This window comes from Manihot esculenta, chromosome 8 (assembly GCF_001659605.2).
Source record: "Manihot esculenta cultivar AM560-2 chromosome 8, M.esculenta_v8, whole genome shotgun sequence".
Taxonomy (NCBI): domain Eukaryota; kingdom Viridiplantae; phylum Streptophyta; class Magnoliopsida; order Malpighiales; family Euphorbiaceae; genus Manihot; species Manihot esculenta.
In genome coordinates this window covers 35,654,867-35,682,611 of record NC_035168.2, presented here as the reverse complement: position 1 = coordinate 35,682,611, position 27,745 = coordinate 35,654,867, and the positions used below count along the sequence as shown (strand labels likewise).

At 34.4% G+C, this 27,745-nt stretch overlaps 5 protein-coding genes and 1 non-coding gene across 6 annotated transcripts; 4 read left to right on the top strand and 2 right to left on the bottom strand.

Moving 5' to 3' along the window:
* The first annotated feature begins 134 nt into the window (after positions 1-134).
* Positions 135-4,434, top strand: LOC110620744 (26S proteasome regulatory subunit 6A homolog A). The gene is made up of 10 exons (XM_021764588.2): positions 135-452; positions 588-704; positions 1,526-1,633; positions 1,822-2,013; positions 2,103-2,294; positions 2,610-2,728; positions 2,867-2,954; positions 3,180-3,299; positions 3,391-3,531; positions 4,185-4,434. Exons 1-10 carry the CDS (start codon positions 336-338, stop codon positions 4,260-4,262), a joined length of 1,272 nt encoding a protein of 423 aa, XP_021620280.1. The 5' UTR covers positions 135-335; the 3' UTR covers positions 4,263-4,434.
* A 1,669-nt stretch (positions 4,435-6,103) lies between these two features.
* Positions 6,104-7,868, bottom strand: LOC110620132 (translationally-controlled tumor protein homolog). The gene is made up of 5 exons (XM_021763726.2): positions 7,690-7,868; positions 7,076-7,149; positions 6,818-6,946; positions 6,573-6,730; positions 6,104-6,428 (listed from the first exon to the last, which is right to left on the bottom strand). Exons 1-5 carry the CDS (start codon positions 7,715-7,717, stop codon positions 6,311-6,313), a joined length of 507 nt encoding a protein of 168 aa, XP_021619418.1. The 5' UTR covers positions 7,718-7,868; the 3' UTR covers positions 6,104-6,310.
* Positions 7,869-13,501: 5,633 nt separating this feature from the next.
* Positions 13,502-19,258, top strand: LOC110621108 (E3 ubiquitin-protein ligase RFI2). The gene is made up of 6 exons (XM_021765173.2): positions 13,502-14,086; positions 14,872-15,041; positions 16,729-16,787; positions 17,819-17,844; positions 17,950-18,337; positions 18,569-19,258. The coding sequence occupies exons 1-6, from the start codon at positions 13,894-13,896 to the stop codon at positions 19,035-19,037; spliced, it is 1,305 nt and encodes a 434-aa protein (XP_021620865.1). The 5' UTR covers positions 13,502-13,893; the 3' UTR covers positions 19,038-19,258.
* A 1,429-nt stretch (positions 19,259-20,687) lies between these two features.
* LOC110619986 lies at positions 20,688-23,166 on the top strand. Its single transcript, XM_021763516.2, has 3 exons — positions 20,688-20,919; positions 21,036-21,126; positions 22,847-23,166. The coding sequence occupies exons 1-3, from the start codon at positions 20,850-20,852 to the stop codon at positions 22,971-22,973; spliced, it is 288 nt and encodes a 95-aa protein (XP_021619208.1). The 5' UTR covers positions 20,688-20,849; the 3' UTR covers positions 22,974-23,166.
* Positions 23,167-24,327: 1,161 nt separating this feature from the next.
* Positions 24,328-27,015, top strand: LOC110621815 (acetylajmalan esterase). Its single transcript, XM_021766123.2, has 5 exons — positions 24,328-25,192; positions 25,748-25,966; positions 26,108-26,256; positions 26,339-26,612; positions 26,732-27,015. Exons 1-5 carry the CDS (start codon positions 24,919-24,921, stop codon positions 26,953-26,955), a joined length of 1,140 nt encoding a protein of 379 aa, XP_021621815.1. The 5' UTR covers positions 24,328-24,918; the 3' UTR covers positions 26,956-27,015.
* Positions 27,016-27,143: 128 nt separating this feature from the next.
* Positions 27,144-27,215, bottom strand: TRNAC-GCA. Its single transcript has one exon. It is a non-coding gene; the product is annotated as a tRNA-Cys (tRNA).
* Positions 27,216-27,745: the final 530 nt, after the last annotated feature.

The following is a 27,745-nucleotide window of genomic DNA, read 5'->3' as shown; positions in this document are numbered from 1 at the left end:
TTCATTAGCAAAATTCAAATCTTTCCAGGAAAAAAAATTTCGAAGGAAGGAAAAAAAATTCTACAATAGCGGCCCATGTAGGCCCAAAAAGGCCCATTCTGAAAGAAAATCAAGGCCCTTAATCCACACTGTCTTCGGCTGCAAGTAGAGTAGAAGAAACCCCCATTTATAAACAAAAGCTTGACGCAGATGCCATTTCTGCTACAGTGAAACAAATATCAAAAGCGGTTTCATCATTAAGCTCTACATTTCAATTTTCATTTCTCCAATTGATTCTCTCTTCTTCTTAAGTTTATTCACTTCTGTGGTGGCTTAGCGTAATCGATAAATCCACGATGGCGACCGCAATGGTGGAGGATTCGAGCTTCGAAGACGACCAGCTTGCTTCTATGACTACCGAGGACATCCTCAGAGCTTCTCGTCTTCTCGATAATGAGATTCGCATCCTCAAGGTCCGATCTCTTGCCATATTTTGTGATTTATGTGTATTTGTGAATATGTTTTTGCAATTTTGCATATATGGCTCTGTTTGGGGTTAGGGTTTATTCTTAGAAACATTCATGGTTTTGACGTTCGTGAGAATTCAGGAAGAGTTGCAGAGAACGAATTTAGAGCTGGATTCGTATAAGGAGAAGATAAAAGAGAATCAGGAGAAGATTAAATTGAACAAGCAGTTGCCTTACCTGGTTGGCAACATCGTTGAGGTAAATTTAGTAATTTATTGATTTCTTCTTTGAATGTTAATGCTGAAAATAAATACATATGTAGAAATAAACCGTTAAATGTGATAGTGGCTTCAATTTGTTCTGAATGTTTTGTTTTGTTTTGTTCTTGTGGTGTTTAAGAACACTAAGCTAAGTTGAATTGCATTTTTAACGGTCCAAAAGGACTGATGTGACCAATCCCTGCAGTTCGTTTCTGAACTCTTTAGGTTGCTTTATCTTAGTATAAAATTTGAAGAGAGGGAGAGACCCTATTTTTTCATGTGCACAAGCGTGTACGAGAATAGCGTCTGGAACTAATTAAATATAAAATGTAGCATAACATAGAAAGCTCACAATAACACAATAATTTCAGAACCTATTTTTGCTAGACTTTTGACTTAAGGGCATAAAGTCAATGTATTAGAAGATAATTGCCCAGAGTATCGTTTAACCCTTTTGTTTGAATAGAAAAAATTTGTTTGTTTATTCACTTTTTAAGCTTATTAATGTTTGTAGAGGATATTGGGTTTATGTTTCCCAAGAGAGTACAAAGTTTTGTTTAACTGACTGACATGTGTGAAACAAAATGTCTCTCTGCAATAGCCTTTTTCGCTGCTGCTTAACTAGTCATAAACATGGATCTTAGTATAGATAATTTAGGGGTGTGTGCCTTATTCGTCTTTTCGCACCTCCTGAAAAATGAAAAAGCAAGCTAGTTCCTAACCTTTTAGGCTTTAAGGAAGGCCATGTAATTGGTTGTTCTGAATTGAATTTCTAGTGGCTTTTGGGCTCTAACTCCATATATTGTGGTCTATATGTAGATTTTGGAAATGAACCCAGAAGATGAAGCTGAGGAAGATGGTGCAAACATTGACCTCGACTCTCAAAGAAAGGGTAAATGCGTTGTGCTGAAAACATCTACCCGCCAGGTAAGCCATTTTGGATATTACTGATTGATTGAATTTATTGTTCTATTTCTTTATAAGTGATTGAGCTGATAGCTCTACAGAAAGATGGTAATTTGGGGGAGGGGGTGGTGGCCCTGGTTGAGGTGTTGGGGCAGAGTGAGCAGTTAAGTACTCAGAAGTTGTAAATTTATATGCTATCTTGATTGCAGACTATTTTTCTTCCCGTTGTTGGTCTTGTTGACCCAGACAAGTTGAAGCCTGGTGATTTGGTTGGAGTAAACAAAGATAGCTACCTGATCTTAGATACTCTTCCATCTGAGTATGATTCAAGAGTGAAGGCCATGGAGGTTGATGAAAAACCAACAGAGGACTACAATGACATTGGGGGCTTGGAGAAACAGGTATACTTTGATGTGTGAGGATGCTATGCATAGTGGTTACTGTTTAATTATTGTTGTGAGTAAATCTGTATTTGTTATTTATCCAACAGATCCAGGAGCTAGTTGAGGCAATTGTTTTGCCCATGACTCACAAGGAGCGATTTCAGAAGTTAGGTATACGTCCTCCCAAAGGTGTCCTCTTGTATGGACCTCCTGGAACAGGGAAGACACTGATGGCCCGAGCTTGTGCTGCACAAACAAATGCTACTTTTCTAAAATTGGCAGGCCCGCAACTTGTTCAGGTACCAAAGTTGTTTAACTGGTATTTGTTCAACTTGTAAGAACCACTGAGATTTTGCACTTCAAATGACTATCTTGAGGATTCAAGTGATCTTAAATCATCTAGTCCAATTATTTACTTGTCACCTTTGCATGTATCTACAAATATTTTTTTTTATCGGTAAAAAAAATTATCTGTGGATATGTCATTGGTAATCGAGTTAATGGTCCACTTCTTTTGGAAGAGTTTTATTGACTTTCCTATGCCATGAAGCGGTGCTGTCAATCTAATTGTTTGGTCCCCCATGAATGGGTAATCAAACTTGCATTGTGTGCAGATGTTCATTGGTGATGGTGCCAAACTGGTCCGTGATGCCTTTCAGCTTGCAAAAGAGAAATCTCCCTGCATCATTTTTATAGATGAAATTGACGCAATAGGCACTAAGCGATTTGACAGGTACAGTACATCTCACCTGATATGCTTAGATATAGATTTGCTTGGTCAAATTGAATCGATCTTTTATAGCTTTTGATATTATGGAGTAATAATTTGAAACATCCCAGTTAATTATGATGTTCTTTTCATTAATTGCAGTGAAGTAAGTGGAGATAGGGAAGTACAGAGGACCATGTTAGAATTGCTTAATCAGCTTGATGGCTTTAGTAGTGATGAGAGGATTAAGGTTGGTTTCTGATTGTATCACATTTGCTGCTATATAAAAAGGATCAGAGCGGTCAAATTTTCAATTTATGTATTGGAGTTCAATTTCTTTATGGTCAATGTGTTGGGTTGTTGAAATTTTGTCTGGTTTTCATGGGGCCTAGAGATGGATACTGCATTATGGCACTGAACATGGTTGTTCTCTTGTTATTAGAATGATATAGAACCCATACTTTGATAATTTCAGGTGATAGCTGCGACAAATCGTGCTGATATCTTGGATCCTGCCCTCATGCGATCTGGCAGATTGGATCGCAAAATTGAGTTTCCACATCCAACTGAAGAAGCAAGAGCTCGCATTTTGCAGGTTTGCCAAACAATTTTTTTTTTTTGTTTTATTCATTTTTATCATTGTGCCAAGTGATAATTCTTGGTGACATTATATTTGAATGCTGTAGATCCACTCAAGGAAGATGAATGTCCATCCTGATGTCAATTTTGAAGAATTGGCTCGGTCGACGGATGATTTCAATGGGGCACAGCTAAAAGCAGTCTGTGTAGAGGCTGGAATGCTGGCACTTCGCCGTGATGCTACTGAGGTTCTCTCTCTTCCCCCCCCCCCCCCTCCCCCCCCCACACCACACACACACAAAAAAGCATCCATGTGTTCATTCACTTGATTCTCTTGACTGGAGCAAACTAGTTTATGTGTTTAAACGACTTGGTAAAAGTCATTGATGCTATCACACTTCCTTTGTCTAGCCCCTCCATTAAGAGCTCATAATCCATCTACTTTTGAAGCAGCATTAAGCATTATTGCCATTACCTATAAGGACTAGCCGTGAGACATTTAAAAGAAACCATCAATACCGAAATCTTGGAAGTGTAAATATTCATCTTATTTTTATCACCTAACATGACATGGTTTTGTAATGAAACCTCACACTTTTTTCGGGGTAAACTAGATGATGTTTGTAAACCTCGAAATGAATGTAACATACAAGTGCTTGTTGATGCTGATGGTCCATCCTTTGGAAGAGATTCTCCACCAATGGGTGGTTTCATATTCCATCGCCTTTGGGAGCAGCATTGCTGCCATTATGCATTGGGGATGTCCATGCCACATACATCCTTTTGATTTTTTTCCCCCTCTTCTTCTATAATAATTTATGCGGCAATTATTCCTGAAGTTCTATTTTGAGCGAGCTTGTTGTAGAAAGCGAAGACTTAATGTGTGCATTGATTGGATCAGGTGAACCATGAGGACTTCAATGAAGGTATAATCCAGGTCCAAGCAAAGAAGAAAGCAAGCTTGAACTATTATGCATAAATTAGAAAGATGGTTCTCTGTCCAAGCATAAAGGAAGGCTAAGCTTATTATTGTTATATTTTTTCATGCCAGAAATAGACATTAATCCTCTTGTTATGATTTGTATGCATCTCTTTTAGAACCTCGTTGTAAAAGTTGAAGATGTAAGAAGTTATACTTCGCATTTCTTACAGTTGAATTTTATTCAAGATGTCAACTGAATGGTATCCAAGAAAAAGAAAAGTCCGACCAAAAAGAAAAAGAAAAGAAGTAATTAGTTGTGTTTTGAAACATTTTACTCTGTAAAACACTTGCAGTTAATTCATGGTAAGAAGGTTTGGAATTAATTTCATGCAGCTGGAGAGATGACTCTATTTTCTTATGTATGTTGAAAGCAAATCTGGAGAATTTAGGCTGTAGAATCCTTTAGTTTTGCACGTGACCATTGGGATTCTAATGGCAAAATGTTTTGAGAAAAACTATTATTTAGTTTTTATGTTAGGAAAAAATTTAAAAATATATGAAAATGTCTTTTAACTTTTTAAAAAAGTTTATGTTAATTTTGTAATTCAGTAGTTTTTATGATTTTGAAAATTTTATTAGTTAATTCTTTAAATTTTTAAAATGTTTATTAATTAGTTTTTTTATAGGGGTATTTTAAATATTTTATAATATTTAATGATTAAAATTAATAAAGAGATAAATTATAAATTTTTTTAAAATTGATGAATTAGTTAATGAATTATTTGGACTATGTAGTAATTTTTCTTTAAATTGAAATAGTAATAATTTTTCTTTAAATTGAAATAGATCTCCAGACTTGAAGCAAGTTTAATGTGACTTGCTTTTTTCAAATAAGATTCTGAATTTTTAAGTCTAAATTATGCTTATCTCAGCATTTATAAATTCTTTACTATTTTCAATTGAGGTTGAGGGGTCAATTGACCCTCTCATTAAATGGGATGATATAGTTTTGTTTTTCTTTTTAAATAATGGTTTTAAGTTGGAATTGAATTTAAAGAGAGCATGTTACCCCTCGTAATGGTTTATCAAATTTAAATTAATCAAGGTAAAGAGAAAACCTTTAGTAAATTGTGGTCTAAAACGAGGACCTATATGTTAAAGCTTAATGGCAAGTAACCTTCTTTTTTCTTCCTTACTTCCATCTTTTTTGTTTCTCATCTAACTTTTCCTTCTCTATTTATTAGTTATGCCTTCTTTTTTTCTTCACAAAACTTCTAGACAAACTCAATTTCATAAAATAAGTTTTTCATTTTATAATTCTTTCAATTGAATAATTAATAACTAAAATTTTTCTAATTATTTAAGTATATTTTAATTACTAGCAAAATAGTATTTGTTTAATTTTTTACAATAAATTGGTAAATTAGTGTTTGTCGGTTTCTCTACAACGAATCAAGTTAAAGACATAACATAAGTAAACTAACATAAACAATTTCATTTAACCTTATATGATTTCAATATTTTACTTTATAATATTCCGACGATTGACGTAAAAGAAGTAATCATTAGTACACATTAACATAAGAAAATTTATTATTTCTTAAACCTTTTTTTACATCATATTCTCACCCACACAGGTATATAATTATCACACATAATATTTCTTTGCTTCCAAAACAAAGTCTTTCTTTTTTTTTTTTTTTTTTTACCATTGGCCCAATTTTCTAGCCCAGCTCCGTCCCTACCTTGAACTGCAGACCACTCCAATGACATGGAGGCTGCAGTTGGTAATGGAGAGTGCTTGCACAGCCATGCTAAATATTTTTCGCCCGATACCCAAATTATATGATATGTGCAGCATATCCTTGCGGAGTTGCAGTGATCCTTGAGAACCAAAATTTGCCACAGCAATGCATAATTACTTTATTCCTTAGCTTAGTCAAAGCATATATATATATATATAACTCATTTGCTCTAAAAATCCAGAACACATAACAAACTATTACTCCCGAAGGTATTATAAAATCCAAATAGCGTATGCTAAAATTCCCTCATAGTATAAATAGCATATCCATTCAAAATGGCTACAATGTGAGATTCCGTTCTTAACACTTGACTTCTTTGAGCCCATATGCAAAGTACAGAAAGGTCGGATCCGCAGAGCCTTCCTTGTAGTATGCAAATACCAGGCTGCCGTCATCATGCATGCTCTCGCCCACAAAGCTGCAATACAAGCTCAACATGGTCAGAAATAGCATTTAACCAAAGAATAGAATGTTAAATCATGAGAATTCTCAAAAGAAGTAACCAAAACTTTTTTCCCCCTTGTTTATTTATGAACTTTAAGAAGAATAAAGATGAACATACAACTGCAGATCACTGAGCTTTGCAAGCAGAAACTTGGTAGCTCCTTCAATGTGCTTCTTGAACAACTCCTGTTTCTCTGGCTCCAATTTAGGTGTCAGCAATTTGATGTACCTCTTCATATAGGTAACAAATTGCTTCTTGTCAAAAGAAGGTTGCTCCTATGAATAACATGACACAACAAGTTCAGCCACCAAGATAAAGATTTATATCCGTGAAGCTATCAAAAGGCCAACACAATCACTAACCTGCAGCCTGAATGTGTCAACAATATCAACGACCTTGACAGCTTGGTCATCAACACCTTCATCTTCTCCTCCACCTTCAGCAGAAGGGTTTGCACCAATGTCTACATCAATTGCTCCCTGAACAACCCACTGAAAAATCCAAATAATGTATTAATGTAATGTTTTCAAGCCATCAATTCCCCAATAAAAAACTATCCTTTTTTGGGGGATTGGTTTCAGCAAGCAAAATAGTATCATCATGAAATAACAAATGCTAACCTTCCCCTCAACTTCCAACAACATCCCATTCTCGATTTCCTTGCATGGGAATGAGTCAGAGAGAAGCTCATCACCTGAAATTCAATAAACAAATTGAGCTCCCATCACAAACATAATAAAAACCCACATATACGATACTGCTGTACATGACAACTCAATTAAATCAGTAATATTCCTTTTCTATTGACCATATGCCATCACTTACTCAAAATAAACCTGAAATTCTAGAAATTGTAACCATCTCTCCATCAAATGCTAATAAAATTTAACAATTACACAACTTGACAACATTAACCTGTCTCAAAAACAAAATCACCCCAATAACAGAACTCAAAATTTTAAATTAAAAGGAAAACAGAGCACAAGGGTGATTAATTCTCTTATACGGGTATCAAATTGAAAGCTTAAAACGGAAAAAGAATTTATCAGGCTACAAAAACTACAACTCCAAACCCAAAGCATAACTTGAATTAGAGATCTCAAATCCACTACATACCCTTCACATTAAAACAAGCAAACCATCCAGCAAAACTACCAGAAACTTAAAACCAAAATCAAACGCCATAAACGAAAAAGATTATAAAAACAAAACAAAAACAAAAAGGTTTCTTTACCTGTGAGAAGATCCTGATAAACGAGCATGATTACAAAATCTAAGAGAGGAAATAAAAGAAAAGGAGCTTCTGTAAATTAATTAGCAAGAAAAGAAACGAAATTGAACAAGAAAAAAGGATCAAAATTGAGAGAGCAGCAAGTAATTTAGCGAATTTGAGGCGCCTACTATTTATAGGATAAAAGTTATGCAAGGAAGGCGGTGACACGAGATTGTGAATTAGGGTTAGATATTCTGTTCAAATTAAAAATATTAATCGGGAAATTTTTTATTTTTAATTTAAGTTTAGTTTTTAATTTTAAAAATTTATTTATTTTGGTTGAATTTAATTTTAATAATAATAGTATATTATTTTTAATAATATAAAAAATTAAATGATATTAAAATTAAAATATTTTAATTAAAATTTAAAATATTAAAAATAAATATAAAAAATAAAAAATTTATTAAAATTTAAACAGGTTTAAATTGAAGGAATTAGATAAATTTAATTTAATTTAATATTTAATTAAAATTAATTTGATTTAATTTTTATAAATATTAAAATTTTAATTTTTAATTAATTTAATTTAATTTAATATTAAATCGAATCAATTAAATATGTATTTTATTTATCGTGAATTCATAGATTACCACATTACCCATTACTTTAAATCCCACCAAGGACTCACCGTGTCATAGAGATTCGACGTCGCGTCGGTGGGCAAAAAATCAAGTTGTTAGCTGGGACCCACAAAAGCTGAGATAAATCGAACCGCTCTCTTGGTTTATTTTTGGCTTTGAAAGATACGATTTTCTGGATCCAGATTTATTGCCTTTCTTACAGAAAATCTAAGAAAAAAAATTTTTTTTTTCTCTCTAAGACGTATATTTATTATAGATAAAGCTCTAAAAAATTATTGATTTATTATTTCATTTATTTATTATCTTGCATTGCAACAATAACTTTTTTTAAAAAGAAAAATGAGTTATTATTAAATTTTTAAAAAAATTTATCAATTTATTTTTATTTTAAAATTATTCAATTAAAATATTTATATATTATATAAAATTAAAATTTTTAATTTTTTATTAAATAATATATTATTTTAATTTTAATTAGAATAATTAAATAATATAAATATTTAAAATTATAAAAATTAAATAGTATAAAGTAATTAATAAATCGTTTAATAAAAATAAAAAATATATATTTTATAAAATATAAATACAATTTAATTAAATAATTTTAAAATAAAAATAAATAGTTAATTTTATAGAAATATAGAGACTTAATTGTAAGTTACCTTAAAATTTTCAAAAAAAATTAGCTAGTAAGATAAGAGGGAGAAGAGTTGAGTGGTGTGGCCAAGGCAAGGTGGAAGTGGGACCCATGTGAATGATGAAGGGATGATCAAAAGGGTGAGTGAGAGAATATCCATTGCATTCAGACACATTCTTTTTGGTGGAACTGCAGCAACTCTTCATACATTCCTATCATTACTTTGACCTTTTCATCCTTTTTCCTTTCAAATTTTTTTTTTTTTAAAAAAAAAAAAAAAAAAAAAGCTTTTTAGCTGTTCTATAGAAACATATTGAATGTTTTTTTTTAAATGGTAGTCTCCGTAGAGGGCAACTCATGCTTTTAGCGCACATTATGCAAATCTTAAATTTGAATTATAATCTTACTTTACTTTTTCTAATCTGTATTTGCTTCCAATCTTAATCATGGAGAGTCCTTACTCCAAAACAAATCACATGCTTCTTTTTCATATTCTCTTTGTTATACCTTTTTTATTTATTTATTTGAATTAGGCTATTATTATTTTGTTTGGAAATATCAATTAGGAAGGAAACAAAATCAAAAAATAAATTATGAGATTGTTGTTTTCTCATTATATTTTTTGAATGGAATGAAAATATACCAATTATTCGGCATGATTAATTTTATAAAAAAATTAAATAAATTATTGTAAAATTATATAAGATTTTAATTTTTTAAATTAAAAATAATTAAATTCTTTTATTTTAAATAAAAAATTATTAAAAAAATCAATTGAATGGAATTTTATAAAATTATTAATTTTAAACGGATAATAAAAATGATAATTTCCTTTAACATTTATCTCTGATTAATTTTCTTTAAACTCCCTATATTAATTTTGCAAGGAAATAATGGACTTTCTCTTATTCTAAATATCTATAATATAATTCTTTATTATTATATTTTTATTAAAAACTTAATTTATTTTATATATTTAAATATATAATAATGATCTGAAATCCATAATGAAGTATGGTTTTTGATATGAGTGAGTAAACTTAATCTGAATAGTTCACATATTTCTCTTTTATTCTTCTTTTCCATATTCTTTTGTGACGCATAACTGCTATTTTGCTACAGTGCCACCTGTCATTATCATACAAAACTGTACGTATGGACGTACATGTCTTTCCACCATCTTCAGACGGCCATTTAATTCCCTTTTGGCGCTCGTGTTGATAGGGTCGTCGCATAACTGGGCCTGCTTCCCTACTCCCCCATCATGTCAGATGAGTTGGATTCCTCTCTGATGAGCCCGAGCCCGATCAGTCAGGCCTGCTTAAGCGTGTACTGGATTGTGTGCTAATAGGCTAGCTTGCATAGTGGGCTTGGATAGGTTTTGGACTTAATTCTCCTGCAAGAGCTCGACTGCGGCCTAGGTGCCAGTAGTCCAGCAGTCATCAAGTGCCATTTTACATGCTCATTAGTTATTCCATAATTAATGAGGGGATAAATCCAAAACCTCAATTATGACCACACGACCTAAGCAAGCTCCTATCAAAACGTCTTTTCTTCGCATTTACCCATTTCAAATTCGTATTCAATTTTACTCTAAACTCTTCCTCTTACTCTGCTTCCTTTAATCTGCCTTTCCTCCTCTCTGCAAAATTTCCCCCGAAGTACGTCTCCATTCTCCCTATGGCTGCCGTTAGAATCCCCGATGTTGTAGGTCTGATGTCCATGGTTACTCCTACTCTTTTCAATTTTTTTTCTCTGACGAATACATAGACACCTCTATTTATAGGATTAAGGCTCCTCTTCGCAGTAAGAGGATTGTCCTCCTTGTTCCTACCACGATCATGTTGATCATCCCACTAGAACCGTCATTCACAGGTCCTGCCCCCTGCCTGCGAGGTCTCTCTACCACCACATTCTGTTGAGGTCTTTCCCCCTCTGGTTTTTTCACGAAGCTTCTGAGGTGCCATCTCTTAATGAGCCTTTCTATCTCATTTATCAGCTGGTAGTATCTATTGGTGTCGTGGCCATGTGTCTAATGATACTGGCAGTATTTGTCCAAATCTCTTCGACTGGCCTCGGCTCTCATGGGTTTAGGCCACTGTATAAAATCTTTGTCCTATATAGCCACAAGCACCTCGACTCTAAATACGTTTAAAGGAGTGATTACCTTGGGGATCCAGGGCTGATACGACCTATGCTCTTTCCTTTTCCATGGTTGTCTGTGCATCTCTGGCCCCTGATTCTGCCTTCTCTCTTACCTTTCAGGTCATCTATCCTCCACTGCCTTTCCTCTGTCCCCCATTTCTCTAGCGAACTTACTCGTGGTTAAGGCGTTATCTTGCCTAATGTACTTCTCAACCCGTTTCATCAGCCAGGGTATTGAGCGACTTTCTGTATAATAAGCCAAAAAACTCAAGAGATGTGGTTCCTTTCTGTATGGCCTCTACGGTTCTCGCCTCGTCTAACTCGGGGATTTACAGGGCCTCCGAGTTGAATCTGGCTATATATTCTTTTAGAGACTCATTCCTTCTCCGCCAGACTGTCTCCAAGTAACTTGTTTTCCTTTTCGTCGGGACTCCCACAATAAATCTGCTGATAAAGATGTTTGTCAGATCGGTGAAACCTTTAATGCTTCCTGCTTCTAGGCTGTTAAACCACGCTCGAACTGGTCCTGTGAGGGTGGTAGGGAAGACTTTACACATCAGGGCATCCGAATGAGTCTGGAGCTCCATGAACGTCTTGTAATTCAGGATGTGTTCCCGAGAGTTTTTCGTGCCGTCATAGACTACCATCGGCGGCATCATAAACTTCTTGGGAATGGTCTCCTGCTACACCCATCTTGAGAAAGGGGAGGATGTAGGCAGCAGGGTGTGGCTGTTGTCTCGTGCCCCTAGTTTAGCTAGGAGCTGTTCCTTCAGCCTTTCCAGCTTTTGGTCTACATCTGTTTCTTCCTGCCTCGGCCTCTTTTCCAGGTGGTATCCTCTCTCCAACTCTTTGCTCTCCGACTTTCTCGTTGGCTAAGTGGAATAGCTCTCAACTTCGTTATTTTCGATGAGCTCTCTTACCATCCGGCCTCTTGCTCTAGCCGTAGGCTCATTTTTCCTGCCGGCCTTTCCACCTCTTTCGCTCGTCCTTCGGCTGCTTTGTTGGGGAACTTGGTGGTTTAAGATGGGTTGGAGTTCACTGGCATTGAAGCCTTCGGTTACAGGTGATATATTCAGCAGAGTGTTGAGACCCCTCTACTGCAGCATTTACCCGAGCCAGCGGGCGGTGTTTTGGAGCTAGAGAGCCATGTTTAGCAGCTCTTGATTAGATAAGGTGGTTCTGGGTGCGTTTTCTGCCAAGCTTGGCGAGGGGTTAAATAATATGGGTTTTTGGTTTGATGGGGCTGTGGGGCCGGAGAATAAGAATTGCTGACCTTCATGAGTGGAATTCAGGTCGTTTGGGGTATTGGTGGTATAGTTTTCATTGTGGTTGGCCATGTGGATTTCAGTGGGTGTTATGAGAATGTAAACTCTAGCGACAGAAATATCTCCTCCTTTCCCACAGACGGCGCAAATTGATAATCTGAGATCCAAAATGAGGTAGGTTTTTAATATGAGTGAGTAAACATAGTTTCAATGGTTACGCCTTCCTCTTTTATTCTTTTTTTCCTGTCTCTAGTGACATATAACCGCCACTCTGCTACAGTGCTACCTGTCGCTATCATACAGAGTTGTATGTACGGGCGTACATGCCTTCCCACCATCGTCAGGTGGTTTAATTCTCTTCCGGCGCTCGTGCTGATAGGATCGTGGCATAACTGGGTCTGCTCCCCAAACACGTCAAATGAGTTATATTTCTCTCTAATAAGTCCGGATTCCGGTCAGCTCGACCTGCTCAACCATGAATTGGGTTGTGTGCTAATAGATTAGTTTGTATAGTGAGTTCGGATAGGTTTTGGGTCTAACTCTCCTGCAAGAACTCGAATGCGGTCTGGGTATTAGTGGCCCAATGGTCATCATATAAGTATTATAATATTAATAAAAAAATTATATGTATACCTTTAGAATTATTTTTACCCATACATTTCTCAAATATAATTTATTATTTTTAACAAATGAAATTATATTTTGTATTAATAAATTAAAACAAAATGAAAAAAAAAACGTGGTGAAATTCCATATAACTGCTCCCTAATAGAAAATTTCCCATAGTAAGGGTCAATGGAGCGATAACATATGGAAGCCATTCCTTCCTCTAAGCTATTTCAATCTTATTGTCATGCATAAGAAAATAAAAAGATTAAACAATAAAATAGTTATCGAATTTAAAATTTCGACAAAAGTAAAAAAAATAAAATAAAATACATTAAGAAAAAGTCCAGATAATTAAACGAGTTAAAAATGAGGGAAAACAATTAAGACTGGGTTGAGTTGAGAAACAACCAGCGTCAAACAACTATCAAATCACGCGCAACAAGAATGAATCTCAGCCGCCCATTATATACAGATAGATTAATATCAAAACGTTTATCATAGGCTCGTTTAGACAGCGGTTATTACGACCTCTAACAGCAGCTCAACCCCCAAATCTAACGGCACGAAACAATCTCAACACACAAAAAGCAAAGTTAGAGAGAGAGACAGAGGAGAGAGAGAGAAGACAAGAACAACAAAAGAAGAAGAAGAAGAAGCAGCGAAACAAAGATCAAATTTTTATCATAAAATTTTCTTTATCACCATAATCAACACCCGTATCTATCTGTCTATCATATTGCTCATCAAATTGGCTAAAAAAATCGGCTAATATATACTTCTTTTTTTTTTTTTTCAATTAAACTATTTTGAAGAGGTTGTTCTAATTTGCACAGGGGCAAAGGTGGGGAGGGGGATTTGACGGTGTTGTTTGAGGATTAGAGTTTTTGTTTTTATTTATTTATTTATTTTTTGTTGCGGTGGTGTGATGGGGTTGGGGAATAGTGAAAATGACGTGGTTGTTGATGATGGAGATGGTGGAGGTGGTGGCGCTGGCTGTGGTGGAGGAGGATGCGGTAAGTCGTTTGGGTCGGTTTCGTGTTCGATTTGCCTCGAGGTAGTCATCGATAACGGGGATCGATCTTGGGCCAAGCTCCAATGTGGACATCAATTTCATTTGGGTAAGTCGGGATTGAAATTAAAGTTTGATTTTTTTTTTCTGGGACAATTTTAAACCTGTTGTTTTGGATGGGTGATGTCGGGATCTGGGTATAATTTTGTTAATATTGTTCAATTGTCTTCTTTTTGGCTTGATGATAAAGATGAGATGTGTATGATTTGGTTTATGAATTATTAGATGCAATTTGACTTGTTTCGCTCAATAAAACAACTGATTCTACTTTCTAAGTTGAATGGAGATAAATGTTGCTAGCCTAACAATTTATTAAAATCAAACAGATGGTTTGTTGAGATATTTCGGTGATATCTTTCTTTTGAAATCACGGGGTTAATCTTTTTTATCATCTAGGCTTTCCGATGGCCGATTTTACATTCAGAGTCAAATTTGCAGTTTTATTGATTTTAGATGTCGCCGTCTGGGTTTAGAGATCTTAAGAAGTCAGCCGGTATGATAGGAGTTGGGTGGAGGGCGGTGAGAATTAGAAATACAAATGCTGAAAAGCGTACATAATTCAACTGCATCAAAAGTATGAATTCTTTTTTGATCTGTTCAGCAGTATCTGTTAATACTCTCTTCTGGAGTAAGCAATTGTTATGGTGTTCTTTTTATTTTTTCCAATTATTTTTTAAAAAGAAAATTAGTAGCTCAAACCTCATCTTTTCATCTCTCTCTCTCTCTTTTTTTTTTAAAAGATATTGGTATAGTTAGGTTATCATTGCATTTTAGAACTTGCACTTTCTTATGGGCTTATGGTTATGATCCTTGTTTGGTTATGATAATTTTCAGATTGCATTGGTTCAGCATTTAACATAAAAGGTGCTATGCAATGCCCTAATTGTCGGAAAATTGAGAAAGGCCAATGGCTCTATGCAAATGGTTGCCGTTCACTGCCAGAATTCAGCATGGATGACTGGGCACATGATGAAGACCTTTATGATCTAAGCTACTCTGAAATGGTAAATAGTTTCAAAGGGCAAAGATTTACTTTAATAGTTCTTCTATGCAGTTCAAATAAATGGTAGGCAAATCATTGCTGCTTTTTTCTATTTGCTTTAAATTTTATTTGGTTATGTGTGTAGGTTATGGATCTTTTTCTATATGTTGCCACGTGCGTTGTGTTCCGTGCTTTTAGTTAAGATTTCTAGTTGGGGATTGCAACAGTCATTTTCTTTTATTTTAATTGTTCTGGTTTCTTATGATTCTCATGTTATCGCTTAGTTTCATGTATTAGTCATTTGATTCTTCAAATTGAGGATGATAATGAAAAAAAAAACATATTGTTTAAATTTTTTGTCTATAATAGCTGAAAGTTCTCTTTGAATAACCACAATGAGAACAGTCAGAAAGCCAAAACTAAGTTGGAAAGAGTACCAAAGAAGCAAAACGGCAAAGGCCAGCTCTTCTGAATTAAGTCTTTAGAAAGTTATGTTCCCTCCCAGCTGAAGAATTTGCTTCAATATGATCCTAATGAAAAATTTAGATCATTTTAAGGTGCTTAAAATACCATTGCTCTTTTAGTGAATAAGCAATATCTTCAGTGTCCGTACTTATGATTAGTATGTAAATATATCCACTTGTGCAACTTTTGTTTGCAATCCTGTGGTTACCATGCTATGGGAATCCAAAGCACTTGATGTTTAATTTTACATATTGAATCACTGAAAAACAACCAGATGAACCATTTTTATGTGGAAGTGAAGTATGAGTAGACTATTTCTTCAAGTAGAGTCTGTGTAGAAGAGCCCTAAAATTTGACAATTAGGTTCATTCTAACTTATCTGTATTACAGAAATTAGATTTGATTTGAAGTCATATTGGAGTCAAAGGGATTGATTTGAGGCTGAAAGCAGGGCTACTTGGGGCTCGGTAACTGTACTTTTAATACTATTTACAGCTGTGCATTTGGTTAACCAAATCAAATTCTGCTTATCATTTTATGGGATTCTTTTAAATACCACCCAAAATGAAGCTAATATGGTAGACCACTGAACCTAACTGAGTTGACATATTAAAGAAACTAGTTCTCCAGTAATGGTAGACCATGACGATCCTCTGATAATTATTCATGGAAGATTTAACAGTGTCCTTTATTTCAAACATACCACTGGGATTGGGCCTTCGCTTGCATGCACTTTTCCCCTTCTCAAGGTTACATTATTGAAATGTGTTGGAAAACTAAGATCACAAGTTGATCTTTGTAGAAATCAGTGAAACAGTACTGAATCTCTGTATGACTGTCAGATATACCTACCATTGGATGCAATTGATATTGTAGTTGCTCTCCTATTCTTGTTGGCCCTTATAGCAATCTTGAAGTGGGGTAGCCTGCATTATTATTATTATTATTTTTTTGCTGTTTCACTATTCCATGGCTTTATAGTTGCCTAAAATTTGTGAATATGTCTTTTTTATCTGGTAGTTTGTGAATTGTTTATGCTGTTTCCATGTGCATGTGTTGTTGTGGCATTTTTATGAGATCATCATCATCTACAACACTTTCTCAATTGCATTCTTTGTTCTCACATCAAGCTGCATACACAAGTGACCATATTGATGGCTGATTGTTAATAATAGTTTGTGCTATCCATATGTATGTATTCTGTGCTTGCACCATATTCATTTTGGTTTTAAATGGTTTTGCAGTCCTTTGGAGTTCATTGGTGTCCATTTGGCAGTTTGGCACGACTTCCATTGTCCTTTGAGTAAGCTTCATCTGATACTTAGCTCTTACAATTGTTTTTGTTTCAATTAATGTACTGAGACTGTTCATTTCTCTTTTCTGTAACATTTAAGTTTTTTCCACTCTTGTTTACATATGCCTACTGCCTATTCACCTGACTAATCTATAATAAGAAAATCAAATGCTCCTCTTATGATATCTGAAGCAATGGAGAGAAGGGAAGGGATTAGTTTACTAGGACCATAAGTTACAACAATGAAAATGTGATTTTGACAAAAAAAAAATGAAGCTTTGAAAAGAATGCATTAACAATCACTTTATTTTTTAATGTACATACTCTAGTGTAGATTTCTATTGCATCATCTACGCATTATGGGAGCTGCAATATGCAACTAAAATGAGATATATGCATCTCTCTATTGTTCTTGATACGGGATATGATTTACTAATGCTTACCCTTTTGTACCCATGATTAAATATGTATTCATTTTCTTTCTTATACGACAAGGACACCTGGATTATTTCTCAAACTGTCCTCACATTGGGTGGACTAGAAGTCAGTAACACAAGCAATCAATTTTAAGATATCGGGTCTCCTGTAATTTCCTTTGTAACATCTGCATGTGGAAAGTTCCAGTATGGTTTTGGGTTATTGCTCTTCCACAAGCTAAAACTCCATCTTTTCAACCCCATGGTTCTGGCCAAGTGGTACCAGAATATGGAAGCCAGATTGTAGTTTATACCTGTTCTGTGAAGGAGCATGGTAAATTCATTGTGATCTCCTTGTAAAGGATAGGAGGACTAGTAATTCTCATTGCTTGTGATTGCTCTTACATTTACCCTCCATTTGGAATCAAGAATTTTGTAAGAATTCAATTCAGTTGAATTCTTTTCCTGCATAATTCTTGTTTGGAATAAAATAATTCAAAATTTGTAATATCTTATTCCTGGAAATTGAAGAAGATGTTTGTGTTTATTTAAATGTGCTTAGCTTTTTGGTTCTGTTTTCAAATGTCATTTTGGTTTTTGACACTTCTATATTATCTTTGGCAGGGAAGGAGAATTTTCATCAAATGCATGTAAGAGATCCCTCAATTCAGATTAATTAATGATTTCTTTTTCAACTTCTAATAATGAAAATTTTATGGCCAACTATGTTGATGGTGCTGATATTGTAAATGTAGATCATGAGCTACTTGGACAACATCCTATCTTTGCAGAGCACACAGCAGCTGTATCATCAGCTACTCATCCATGTCCATATATTGCTTATTTTGGACCAATTCATCCATCATCTTCCAACTCCAGTGGAAGTGTTTCAGACAGTTCAAACTTTAATAATCATTGGAATGGTCCGTCAGTACCTAGTGAGATTCCTAGTTCCTATGCATTTCCTGCCATGGATCTCCATTATCATGGTTGGGAGCACCATTCCCCTCCCTTCTCTACAGCCAGCAGTCGCATTGGAAATCCTGATCAGTCTTCAATTCCACCGGTACAAAGGCCGGCTAGAACCAGTTCTGATCTTCCAAGATCAGGATCATTCATGCATCCTTTTATTGTTGGCCACAGGTACTTGTATTTTCGTTGCCTCTCTCTAGGGTAATGAAGTAGTTGTTTCCTTCCAGTGAAAAAATGTAGTTAAGGATGTTGCTTATTATTTTGGGTTTATGTGAGACCTGGATTTTGGTTGAAGACAAAGCATATGATCATTTATTTAGGTGATTAATAACAGATATTTGTTTTATTGGTGTATTTCGTTTTGGTCAAGTTGTATTAACCTCATGCACTTCATTTCCTCAGTTCCAGTGCTAGAGCTGGAAGCTCAGTTGCTTCCTCAGTGATTCCACCTTATCAAGGCAGTAATGCCCGGGCTCGTGATAGAGTTCAAGCTCTTCAGGCATACTATCAACAACTACCTGCAAATTCTGCAGCAATTCGGGCACCCATTATGTCTGGAGCCCGAAGATCCAGCGGTCACAGAGGTTTGTCTCAAGTAGGAGCAGTGGCCTCTTCATCAGACCAGACTGGGTTCTATTTCATTCCCCCGGGTACGTCAGGTCGGAGCTACCAAGAAGCAGAAAGTCCCCCAACCCGATTTCGGGCATGGGAAAGAGATCACTTGACTTCATACTCACTAAGTCAGGTTGACAGAGAATCAAATTGGGGTGCATTTCATCAGGCTGCCGGTGGGTCAGATGCTGGCATCAGATTGAGCGGCTTTCGCCAAAGGCATGGATCTGAGAGAATGTCATCACAAAATCGGTCATAGCTATCCTTTTGGGTGAAGCGAACTATCAGTATTGAAGTTATGTATGCTTGAAAAACGATATATAATGCTTGGAGTCTGTTAATGATGACAGACTCGAAAAACTGTGGAGTGGCCATGAAAAACGATCTGTTTTAGCAGCCATCTGGCTGTGATAACTTTGGCGTCCTCTAGTTTCTTTGCCTTTGAGGATATAAAAATAAGATACATGTTGGATAGCGTTAGATTGCATGGATACTTGGCTGCCTTGAATCCTAAAGGCCGTGAGTTGGACCGACTTAGGAGACTGGCCTTCGGCTGATTAGGCTGAAGTTGGTCTTGCAGGTCCAGGCGATGACATTTGAAGAATGTTTGATGCTTGGTGTTTCTTTTAGAGAAGCCGCTTCCTCTATTGGCTTGTTCAATGGCTAAAATAATTCTAGTTTAAGAATTTTCTAAAGGCAGAGGACAAATTCAATCTTTTTGGAATAAATAAGAGAATACCAAGTAGCATAGACCCTTAAAATTTGGAATTATTATTTTTTTTGTGATATTAAATTATTAAAAATTTGCAAGAATTAGCTGTGACTATTTAAAATGTTAAATCGCTATGCGTTTGGTTAAAATATATTTAAAGATCAATAAATAATTGATATATTTTATATAAGAAGTAATTTATAATATAATTACAAAATTATTTTAAATGAGATAAATAATTATTACGAAAATATTTTAATAAAAATGAGTATAAATAATTTATATACATTAATAAAGTAAATATCTAATGAATTTTGAAATTAAATGAAGATAATACTTATAAGAATAAAACAAAAATTTTTGCCCCCTCAATTTGTTTTAATCATGATACCCGCAGGAGACGGGGCCGGACTAAATCCTGAAAAAAACTAAAGACTCAAAATTTATACGATGATGTATAAGTAAATCGATTTAATATCGTGAGTTCTAATCCGAATATATAGGGCAAATCAAATTAATTATGAGTAAAGATTTAATATGAAATAATTTAGTTCAATAATTAAAGGGAAGAAATGTTTTCTAATTAATTTTAGATGCTGTAAAACTTTATTTTTTAAATTTTAAAATATTAAATAATTACTTACAAAATAAACAATTTAATTGAAACTGACAGCTCATGAAGCCTGACGAATGAAACAATTTAAAAATTAAAACGCCCAAGGGCCAGACGTTCAACATGTGCCTTAGGTGGAGTAGAACGACGATATCGAAGAGGATGGAGAAGAACGGAGCTTCGCAATAGCGTGCCCTGTCCTGAAATTTTTTCAAAAGCCCAAATTGATCATTTATTAAGCCCAAGTAAATGGATAGAGTTGTACGATCCTCCATAGTTCTACAATTTTCTATCCATCTCCATGATTTTTCACTCTGCCACTACTCGGACCTGGACTTTGACCCTTGCCCTTCTCAAGGCAGCGTAAATTGACCACGTGGTTGGTCGCTAAACGATTCTTTTTACAATAAAAAACTGCCATCTCCAAACGTCCACAGGTATCCGCCTCTGTGCCATACCGCTCTTTGTTGGATCGCACTCGCGTTTTCCGCGTGTCTATTTTTGAATCAAGTCATCTTGACGCTTTGCATCACATGGCCTAGCTTTACTTTCTCATAACTTCTTCATGAGGTCGTCAATTTTGCTTCCGTTTTTCTCCTTTATTTTATTTTTTTCCGTCTACTAAAAGCGGACACCCCATATCGGCTCTATAAATAGCCTTATTTTTTTCTTTCACGCTCGTACGCAGTTTTCTCATACACTCAAAAGAGGCAGAAAGTTTGAAAAATAAAATCTGTGTCGTAAAGATGGCTGAAGCTAAGAGCAAAATCGAATCTGTCAGGGAATGGATCGTCGAGCACAAGCTTCGAACTGTTGGTAAATCTTTTTTTTTTTCTTTCCTTCATTTTTCTTCTTGTTTGAAACAGTTCTGTTTTTAGTGATCTGGGTTTTTTGTTTGGATCTTGGATTGATGTCTTTGTTCTCTGGAAAAGGGTGTTTGTGGCTTAGCGGTATTGTGGGTTCAATCGCCTACAATTGGTCTCAACCCAACATGAAAACAAGCGTTAGGATTATTCACGCTAGGTAAATCTCCCTTATTTTCCTGATCTTACCCGATGCTAATTTCTGATTGCTACTTTTGTCGGTTTCCGTTCTGATAAGAAATTTTGCAAATTGATGTTGATCTAATCAACGCGTGGTCACGGTAAATGAGGATTTCTATTTCTAGTTGAAATTTGTGTTTCTGAGATAATGAGAAACTGTTTTAAGTTAGGTTTAGAAACTTTCATCGGATCTCTTTTTTGCTATGATGCTGTGATTTGATTGTGTCTAGCATGCCTGGGGCTATTCCATGCGTTTCCTTGGAGTCATTGGTTGCAAATGCATATGGGTTTTTAATGAGTCCTATTTGTGCCATCTCATGCTCAGAAAGAAAGAAAGAAACTTGTCTACCAAATATCAATGTTTTTTTTTTCTCCCTAAAAGACCAAGGAATATGGGACATTTTGCAGTAATATTCTAAAAATTGTTTTGAATTTAGTGGCTTTTCCAAGGTCTCAAACTGGCAACATCTTGGTTGTAAAAACCCAAAACCTGCCATTGCACCAGGAAATAGCCCAATTTTATAACGTTAGGCCATCACAGTCGAGTGATGCGAAGGGATTGAAAACCATGCTGTAAGCTCAGAATTTGGTGATGGATTTTGGCTTTTTTTTAATTGATTTTCTTAAAATGACTTGGTATAATATGGTTGATTAATAGCTCTACAATGCGGGTACATGCGATCAAAGTAGAATTCTCTCCTACTTCGTCATGTTTTCTAGTTATTGTCCATGATACTAGGCCTTTCAATAAGATAGAAGGTTATTAGTAACTTGAATGTATCAGTGTAGGTTTCATTCTGGCCATAAGTGAGTTACAAAAACCTTGAATCAAGTCTTCAAGGATCCCAGCGTTCTATGTGCTACTATTGATTATGACTTCCTTCAATTCAATCTACTTTCTTGCATTGGTCACAGAAACTTATATTCTTTTTAGCTTTTAGAGTGCATTTGATACTTTGATTTGGAGGATGGGTAGGAAGGAAGGATCAGAAAGAACATAAAAGTATTGAGTGGGAAAGTGTAGTTCCTTGTTTGGTTGGAGAAAGGTTGGGAAGGAAGTATAATTCTCCTCTCATTCCTCCACCGGACGCACAAAATATCAATCCTTCCTAATTGGAAAGATGGGAGAGAAGCTACAAAATAGCTAAACTAGATTTGCATCCCATGATTTTTATGAATATAAATTGTTTTTAAATGGTTATCAACGCATAAAAAAATAGAGGTCCCATCCTTTCTTCTCTTTGTTACCAAACACCTCAAAAAATACAATCAACCTTCCTCCCTCGCTCGGGTTCTCTTTATTATCTCTCTTCCTCTGTTAATTGCTTTCAACCCAAACAGAGTGTAAGTAGCAATGAGTCTGGGAGTTGTTTGAAGGGATTAGATAGAATGTTATGGTAGTAGTTTGTCACGATGAGCTTTGCTAATGATTCCCTCTCTCCAACCCCCAAAAAGGGGGGAACCTAGAAGATCCTTTACTCATTTCTTGTTTTTTGTTGATTTCTGGTGCCGTCATTTTTATAATTTATTTTTTCTGGTTGGTCACCGGTTGTACATGTGATGAGCATCTCTGTTTTACTTTTAAGTTATCCTCATCCTTCATATCTTACATCTGATTGTCCTGTCATCTACTTTCTTGTGCATCATTGTGATATGTAACTCGTGCTGTGTCGCTAACCTCTTTGGGATTATAAATTCAGGTTACACGCACAGGCTCTTACCCTGGCTGCATTAGCTGGTGCTGCTGTGGTCGAGTACTATGATCATAAAAGTGGAGCGAAGGCTGAAAGATATGCTGATTACATCCCACACAAGGATGCCAAGTAAATCCAGAGTAAAGGATTCATTTAATGAGACCTTCAAGGTCCGTAATGATTCAGTGGATTGATATGAATAACAATTTATGTAAGGAAGGGCACTAAGTTTTGATCAGTTTGGTTGTGTTGTTCTATTCGGTACTAGCATTGTATTACACACTTGATGGTAAGAAAATTAAATTAAAGACTATTTATGATGTGAATGTTTATTGCAGGATGGGATTACATGTTAGATACATGAAAAGGAAAGGTTGAATGCATAACTTGTCTTTTCGCCATTTTACAAATAGTTGCTTCATCCTCAAACTTAATTTTTATATGATCATATCACTGTCATATTATAGTGTTAAGAGGATTAAGTTTTGAAAGAGTAAATGGAATGAAAATAAAGATAAAGAGGCGAGAAAAAGGAAATGAAATTGTAAGTTTTGCTTTCGTAGAAGAGTTTATTGAGTAAAGTTGGAGGCTGGCTCTGGAGAGTCCCAACATAATCATGCATTTGAGCACACCCATGACAACTTAAAAACAAATTGAAATTTGTCGTATATAATCCTTCTGCAAGTATTTATTGCATTAGTTGTTTTCTGAAAATATATAAAATACTATGAAGTTAATTTAACAAAAAAGGGTGAAAAATACAACTAATTATGAATGAAATTCCCATACTTCTGATGACAACTTTCTCCACGAGTAAAATTGCAATAGACCCCACATGGAGACCCAGAAATTCAATAAGCGGAGCCCAATAACTCAAGACCTCAACCCTTAAAATTTAGGGGAAAGTAAAAAAAAATATATTTTGTAATTTTTAAAAAATATTTTATAATTTTATCGATTTCCATTTAACTTATTGTGTAAAAAGAAAAAAAAGTTATTTTATAATTTTATTAATTTTTATTTCAGAACATATAATTTACGTGTGTCAAATTAATTTTTATAGTATTGATATTTTTTAGACTTTGTTAAAAATATTAATATAAAAATTATATTATAGATATTAATTTAATACAAATTAAATTACAGACTCTAAAATATAAATAAATATTGATTAAAAAAAATAAAAATAAAAAAATTATAATATAATTTTTTATATTTTTATTTTTTAATTAATAATCACTTTTTCTGTTCTATAATTTTCGTTATTTTTTAGTTGTTTTAAATTTTATTTTTAAAATTATAATAAAATATAAATTAATTATTATAATATGTTTAATTTTATATTATTTTTAATAAATCTTTTAAAATATTTTTAATATTTAATAAAATTTAATATATTTAAAATAAATATAATTAAAAAGTTAATAAAATAAATTATATTTTTTTAATACATATATAAAAATAAAGTAGACAAATTATGAAACCGACTAAATATATTTTAATCGGTTCGTGATATCAGAAAATTGAAATTATTTATTAATATATGTGTAAAAGCAAAGTGATCAATTAAATTAAGTGAAATTATAACGTATCTTTTCTATATTTTACTTAAAATTTAAATATTGATCACAGCCCACATGGCCAAACGGCCCACTGAAGAGCCCAAAAGAAAGGAGTTAAAGGGCACCCACAGTCACTATTGTGGAAATCATTTCACCGGATTAACTTAAGCATTTCAATTTACCATTCTCTTGGGCCTTTCACAAGGCTATCAGCTAGGGATCAAAGCACGTAAATTTAGAAAATGACGTGATTAAACTGTAATTAATGAATAATTAAAACTAAACCGCCAATAAATAAATAAATTAATTAAATAATAATGGCTTGTTGAATTTGTATCGCATTTTGCACCGGATGAACAAAGTTAGCTTGCCATGAAACTTGAAGTTGACGATGGAATATATATATCTAAACCTGAACTTCTGTCAAGCTATACAGAAAAGCACATGCATGATTTTAATCACAGCTACCTTTTCTTACAAGTCTCGCTAATCTGAGTCACATTATTCTCTTGAGCTATGGCTTCTGCCAAATTTATTTTCAATTTCTTTATCGTCTCTGTCTTCCTTCTTCTAGTTCTTCCTGGTGCATGTGATGCATTTCTTCTAAAGAGACATCGACATAGATGTGGGTTTGATGCAATTTATCAACTAGGGGATTCCATTTCAGACACTGGCAACTTGATCCAAGAGGATCCTGCATCTCTGTTTGCTCGACTTCCTTATGGTGAAACCTTTTTGAAAAAGCCAACAGGTCGATGCTCAAATGGGTTGTTGATCATTGACTACATAGGCAAGTTCAGAGTAATCAATCTTTTGTTCTTTCTTTTTTTTTTTTCTTGTTTGTTTGATAGGTTCCTTTCCCTCCACCTCCTTAAAATGATCAGGAAGATATCAGTAACCTGTATTGAGATTCCCTCCTCCATTTTCTCAACTTTTACATCATAATAGTTATGAGAGGGATGATCATTACAGATATGCGTAGTATTTATTTATTGTTATTATTTTTCAAAAGTAATGATGATGGTGGTGGTGGTGGTGGTGGTGGTGGTGGTGAAATGATATCCACCAGCTTTATGATTCCTTTTCCTGGTGATGAACTATTATTATAATTTGACAATGGCATTAATGAAAAGTACGATCAAAGCCCAATCACACAAGGCCATGATGATCAAAAAGGGAAAATAATTAATCATTGTGATAATCTATTTGACCCCACTTGCTGCTGTTGCTTGATTAATGTTCCTGAGGCTTATTCTCAGGCTCTTTTTTCTATTGAAATTTATTTTCTTCAAACCGTTTTTGGCAAAAGCTGTTAACTCTTTTTCTCTACATTGAAATCTCACAGCACTTTCAGCTGGAATCCCATTTCTTGATGGCTATCTGAATCCAAATGCTACATTTGGTCGCGGCCGGGGAGTGAATTTTGCCGTTGCTGGTTCAACTGCTTTGCCTGTTCATGTCTTAGCAGAGAAGGGAATTGTAGCTCCAGCCACCAACAGTTCTCTAGCCACACAACTTGATTGGATGTTCTCCTACTTTAATGGAATATGCTATGATGAAGAAGGTCATTATATCCCATCAAATTCCAGCATCTAGTTCTTTTTTTTATATATAGAATTGGTTCCATCTCGAGATCTCATAACTCTAGAGATGACTTCAAATTCTAGTCTCAAATTTCCAGCTAATTGATCGGTAATGCTTGCAGACTGTGTTGATAAGCTTAAATCATCGCTTTTCATGGTTGGGGAGATTGGAAGCAATGATTATCACTATGCATTGTCTCAAGGTAAATCCATGGACGAAGTAAAGGCAATGGTACCTGATGTTGTAGCAGACATAAAGGAAGCTATTAAGGTAAAATTATTTTTTAACAAAACAATGCTCTATGTATATAATATGCTCTCTTTGATTTCAGAACATTTTGTTTTTTCTGTAGATAGTAATAGGCTATGGTGGTAGATGGGTGGTTGTTCCGGGAAATTTTCCGATCGGCTGCCTACCGATTTATCTGACCAGATTCAAAACCAATAACAGTAATGCTTATGATTCCTTTCACTGCCTAAAGGAATTAAACAATCTGGCAATCTATCACAATCAGCATCTTCAACAAAGCATTGAAGATTTGAGAAAACAAAATCCCAACACAACTATAGCATATGGTGATTATTACAAGGCATACCAGTGGATTCTGAGTCATGTCCAGTCACTCGGTAAGCATAAACTAGATATAATTCATATTTGTACTCTTTAATTTTATCAAAAAAAAAAAAAAAATTGTGATACCTTAAATTTTGAAAACGTTGGATGACACAACTGACTATATAAACAGGTTTTGATGCTAAATCTTTGCAAAAGACGTGTTGTGGTATTGGAGGTGATTACAATTTTAATCCCTCCAAGATGTGTGGAGCTGCTGGAGTTCCTGTTTGTCCTGAACCAAATAGACATGTCAACTGGGATGGGATTCATTTAACACAAGCATCATATCAGCTTATAGCAAGGTGGCTTATCCATGATATGAACAAAAAACATGTGTGTAGTTTTTATTATTGAGTTTTTGTTTTAGTAAGCTTTTATTTCCTTTGGATTAGCATGAGTAAGCTCGTTTTTCAGTTAACTTGATCTTAAATAATATTAAATTAAAACTTTTGATTTTTTTTTTTTTTATAAAAAAAATAAAATTAAAACGAACCAAGTTGCAAGGTATTTGATAAATAGAAAAAACAGAGAAACGGATGGATAGGGCCCAACCGGGTTCGAACCGGTGACCTCTTGATCTGCAGTCAAATGCTCTACCACTGAGCTATGGACCCTTGATGCTATTCATTTAAGTAAATTATAATAACAATAAATGTTGCGGTCGAACCGGATTTGGTCAATCGTTGAAGTAGTTATGTGAAAATCCTGATGCAGCGGTTTGTCCAAATGCTGGAGAACATGTGTTCTGAGATGGAGGGCATTTTACAGACCAAGCAAACAAGTACTTATCTGAGTGGCTCATAAAGGACATTTTACCCAAATTGCAATGGGCAAATGCAACTACCTACCAATTTCTAATACTTTGGAACAATTTTTTTTTTTTTTTTTAACTGAAAATTGGAGATTGAATAGTTAAATCCAAGAAATCTCAGACTTTAAAATAAATTTTTATTTGTTAATTTGCTGTGAATTAAATGTTCCCTTTAACATATCTTTATTTTTTATTTTTATTTATTTATTTGTATTTCTCACATTTCTTTTATTTAATGCGATATAGTTGTTATTATATATATATATATATATATATATATATATTATTAACTGGTATTTAAAACTTTTTAACTTATTTAATTTGAATTTTTGT

Bases quoted from the DNA above. Each gene is read 5' to 3' on its own strand.
- LOC110620744 (XM_021764588.2), top strand. From the start codon at position 336: ATGGCGACCGCAATGGTGGAGGATTCGAGCTTCGAAGACGACCAGCTT. The intron at 705-1,525 runs GTAAATTTAGTA...GTCTATATGTAG, and splicing joins TGGTTGGCAACATCGTTGAG to ATTTTGGAAATGAACCCAGA. The intron at 1,634-1,821 runs GTAAGCCATTTT...TCTTGATTGCAG, and splicing joins TGAAAACATCTACCCGCCAG to ACTATTTTTCTTCCCGTTGT.
- LOC110620132 (XM_021763726.2), bottom strand. From the start codon at position 7,717: ATGCTCGTTTATCAGGATCTTCTCACAG. The intron at 7,150-7,689 runs GTAAAGAAACCT...ATTGAATTTCAG, and splicing joins TTATCAGGATCTTCTCACAG to GTGATGAGCTTCTCTCTGAC. The intron at 6,731-6,817 runs GTTAGTGATTGT...TGTTATTCATAG, and splicing joins TTGACACATTCAGGCTGCAG to GAGCAACCTTCTTTTGACAA.
- LOC110621108 (XM_021765173.2), top strand. From the start codon at position 13,894: ATGGGGTTGGGGAATAGTGAAAATGACGTGGTTGTTGATGATGGAGAT. The intron at 17,845-17,949 runs GTAAGAGATCCC...TTGTAAATGTAG, and splicing joins AGAATTTTCATCAAATGCAT to ATCATGAGCTACTTGGACAA. The intron at 18,338-18,568 runs GTACTTGTATTT...TCATTTCCTCAG, and splicing joins CCTTTTATTGTTGGCCACAG to TTCCAGTGCTAGAGCTGGAA.
- LOC110619986 (XM_021763516.2), top strand. From the start codon at position 20,850: ATGGCTGAAGCTAAGAGCAAAATCGAATCTGTCAGGGAATGGATCGTC. The intron at 20,920-21,035 runs GTAAATCTTTTT...TCTCTGGAAAAG, and splicing joins GCACAAGCTTCGAACTGTTG to GGTGTTTGTGGCTTAGCGGT. The intron at 21,127-22,846 runs GTAAATCTCCCT...TTATAAATTCAG, and splicing joins GTTAGGATTATTCACGCTAG to GTTACACGCACAGGCTCTTA.
- LOC110621815 (XM_021766123.2), top strand. From the start codon at position 24,919: ATGGCTTCTGCCAAATTTATTTTCAATTTCTTTATCGTCTCTGTCTTC. The intron at 25,967-26,107 runs GTCATTATATCC...TAATGCTTGCAG, and splicing joins AATATGCTATGATGAAGAAG to ACTGTGTTGATAAGCTTAAA. The intron at 26,257-26,338 runs GTAAAATTATTT...TTTTTTCTGTAG, and splicing joins ACATAAAGGAAGCTATTAAG to ATAGTAATAGGCTATGGTGG.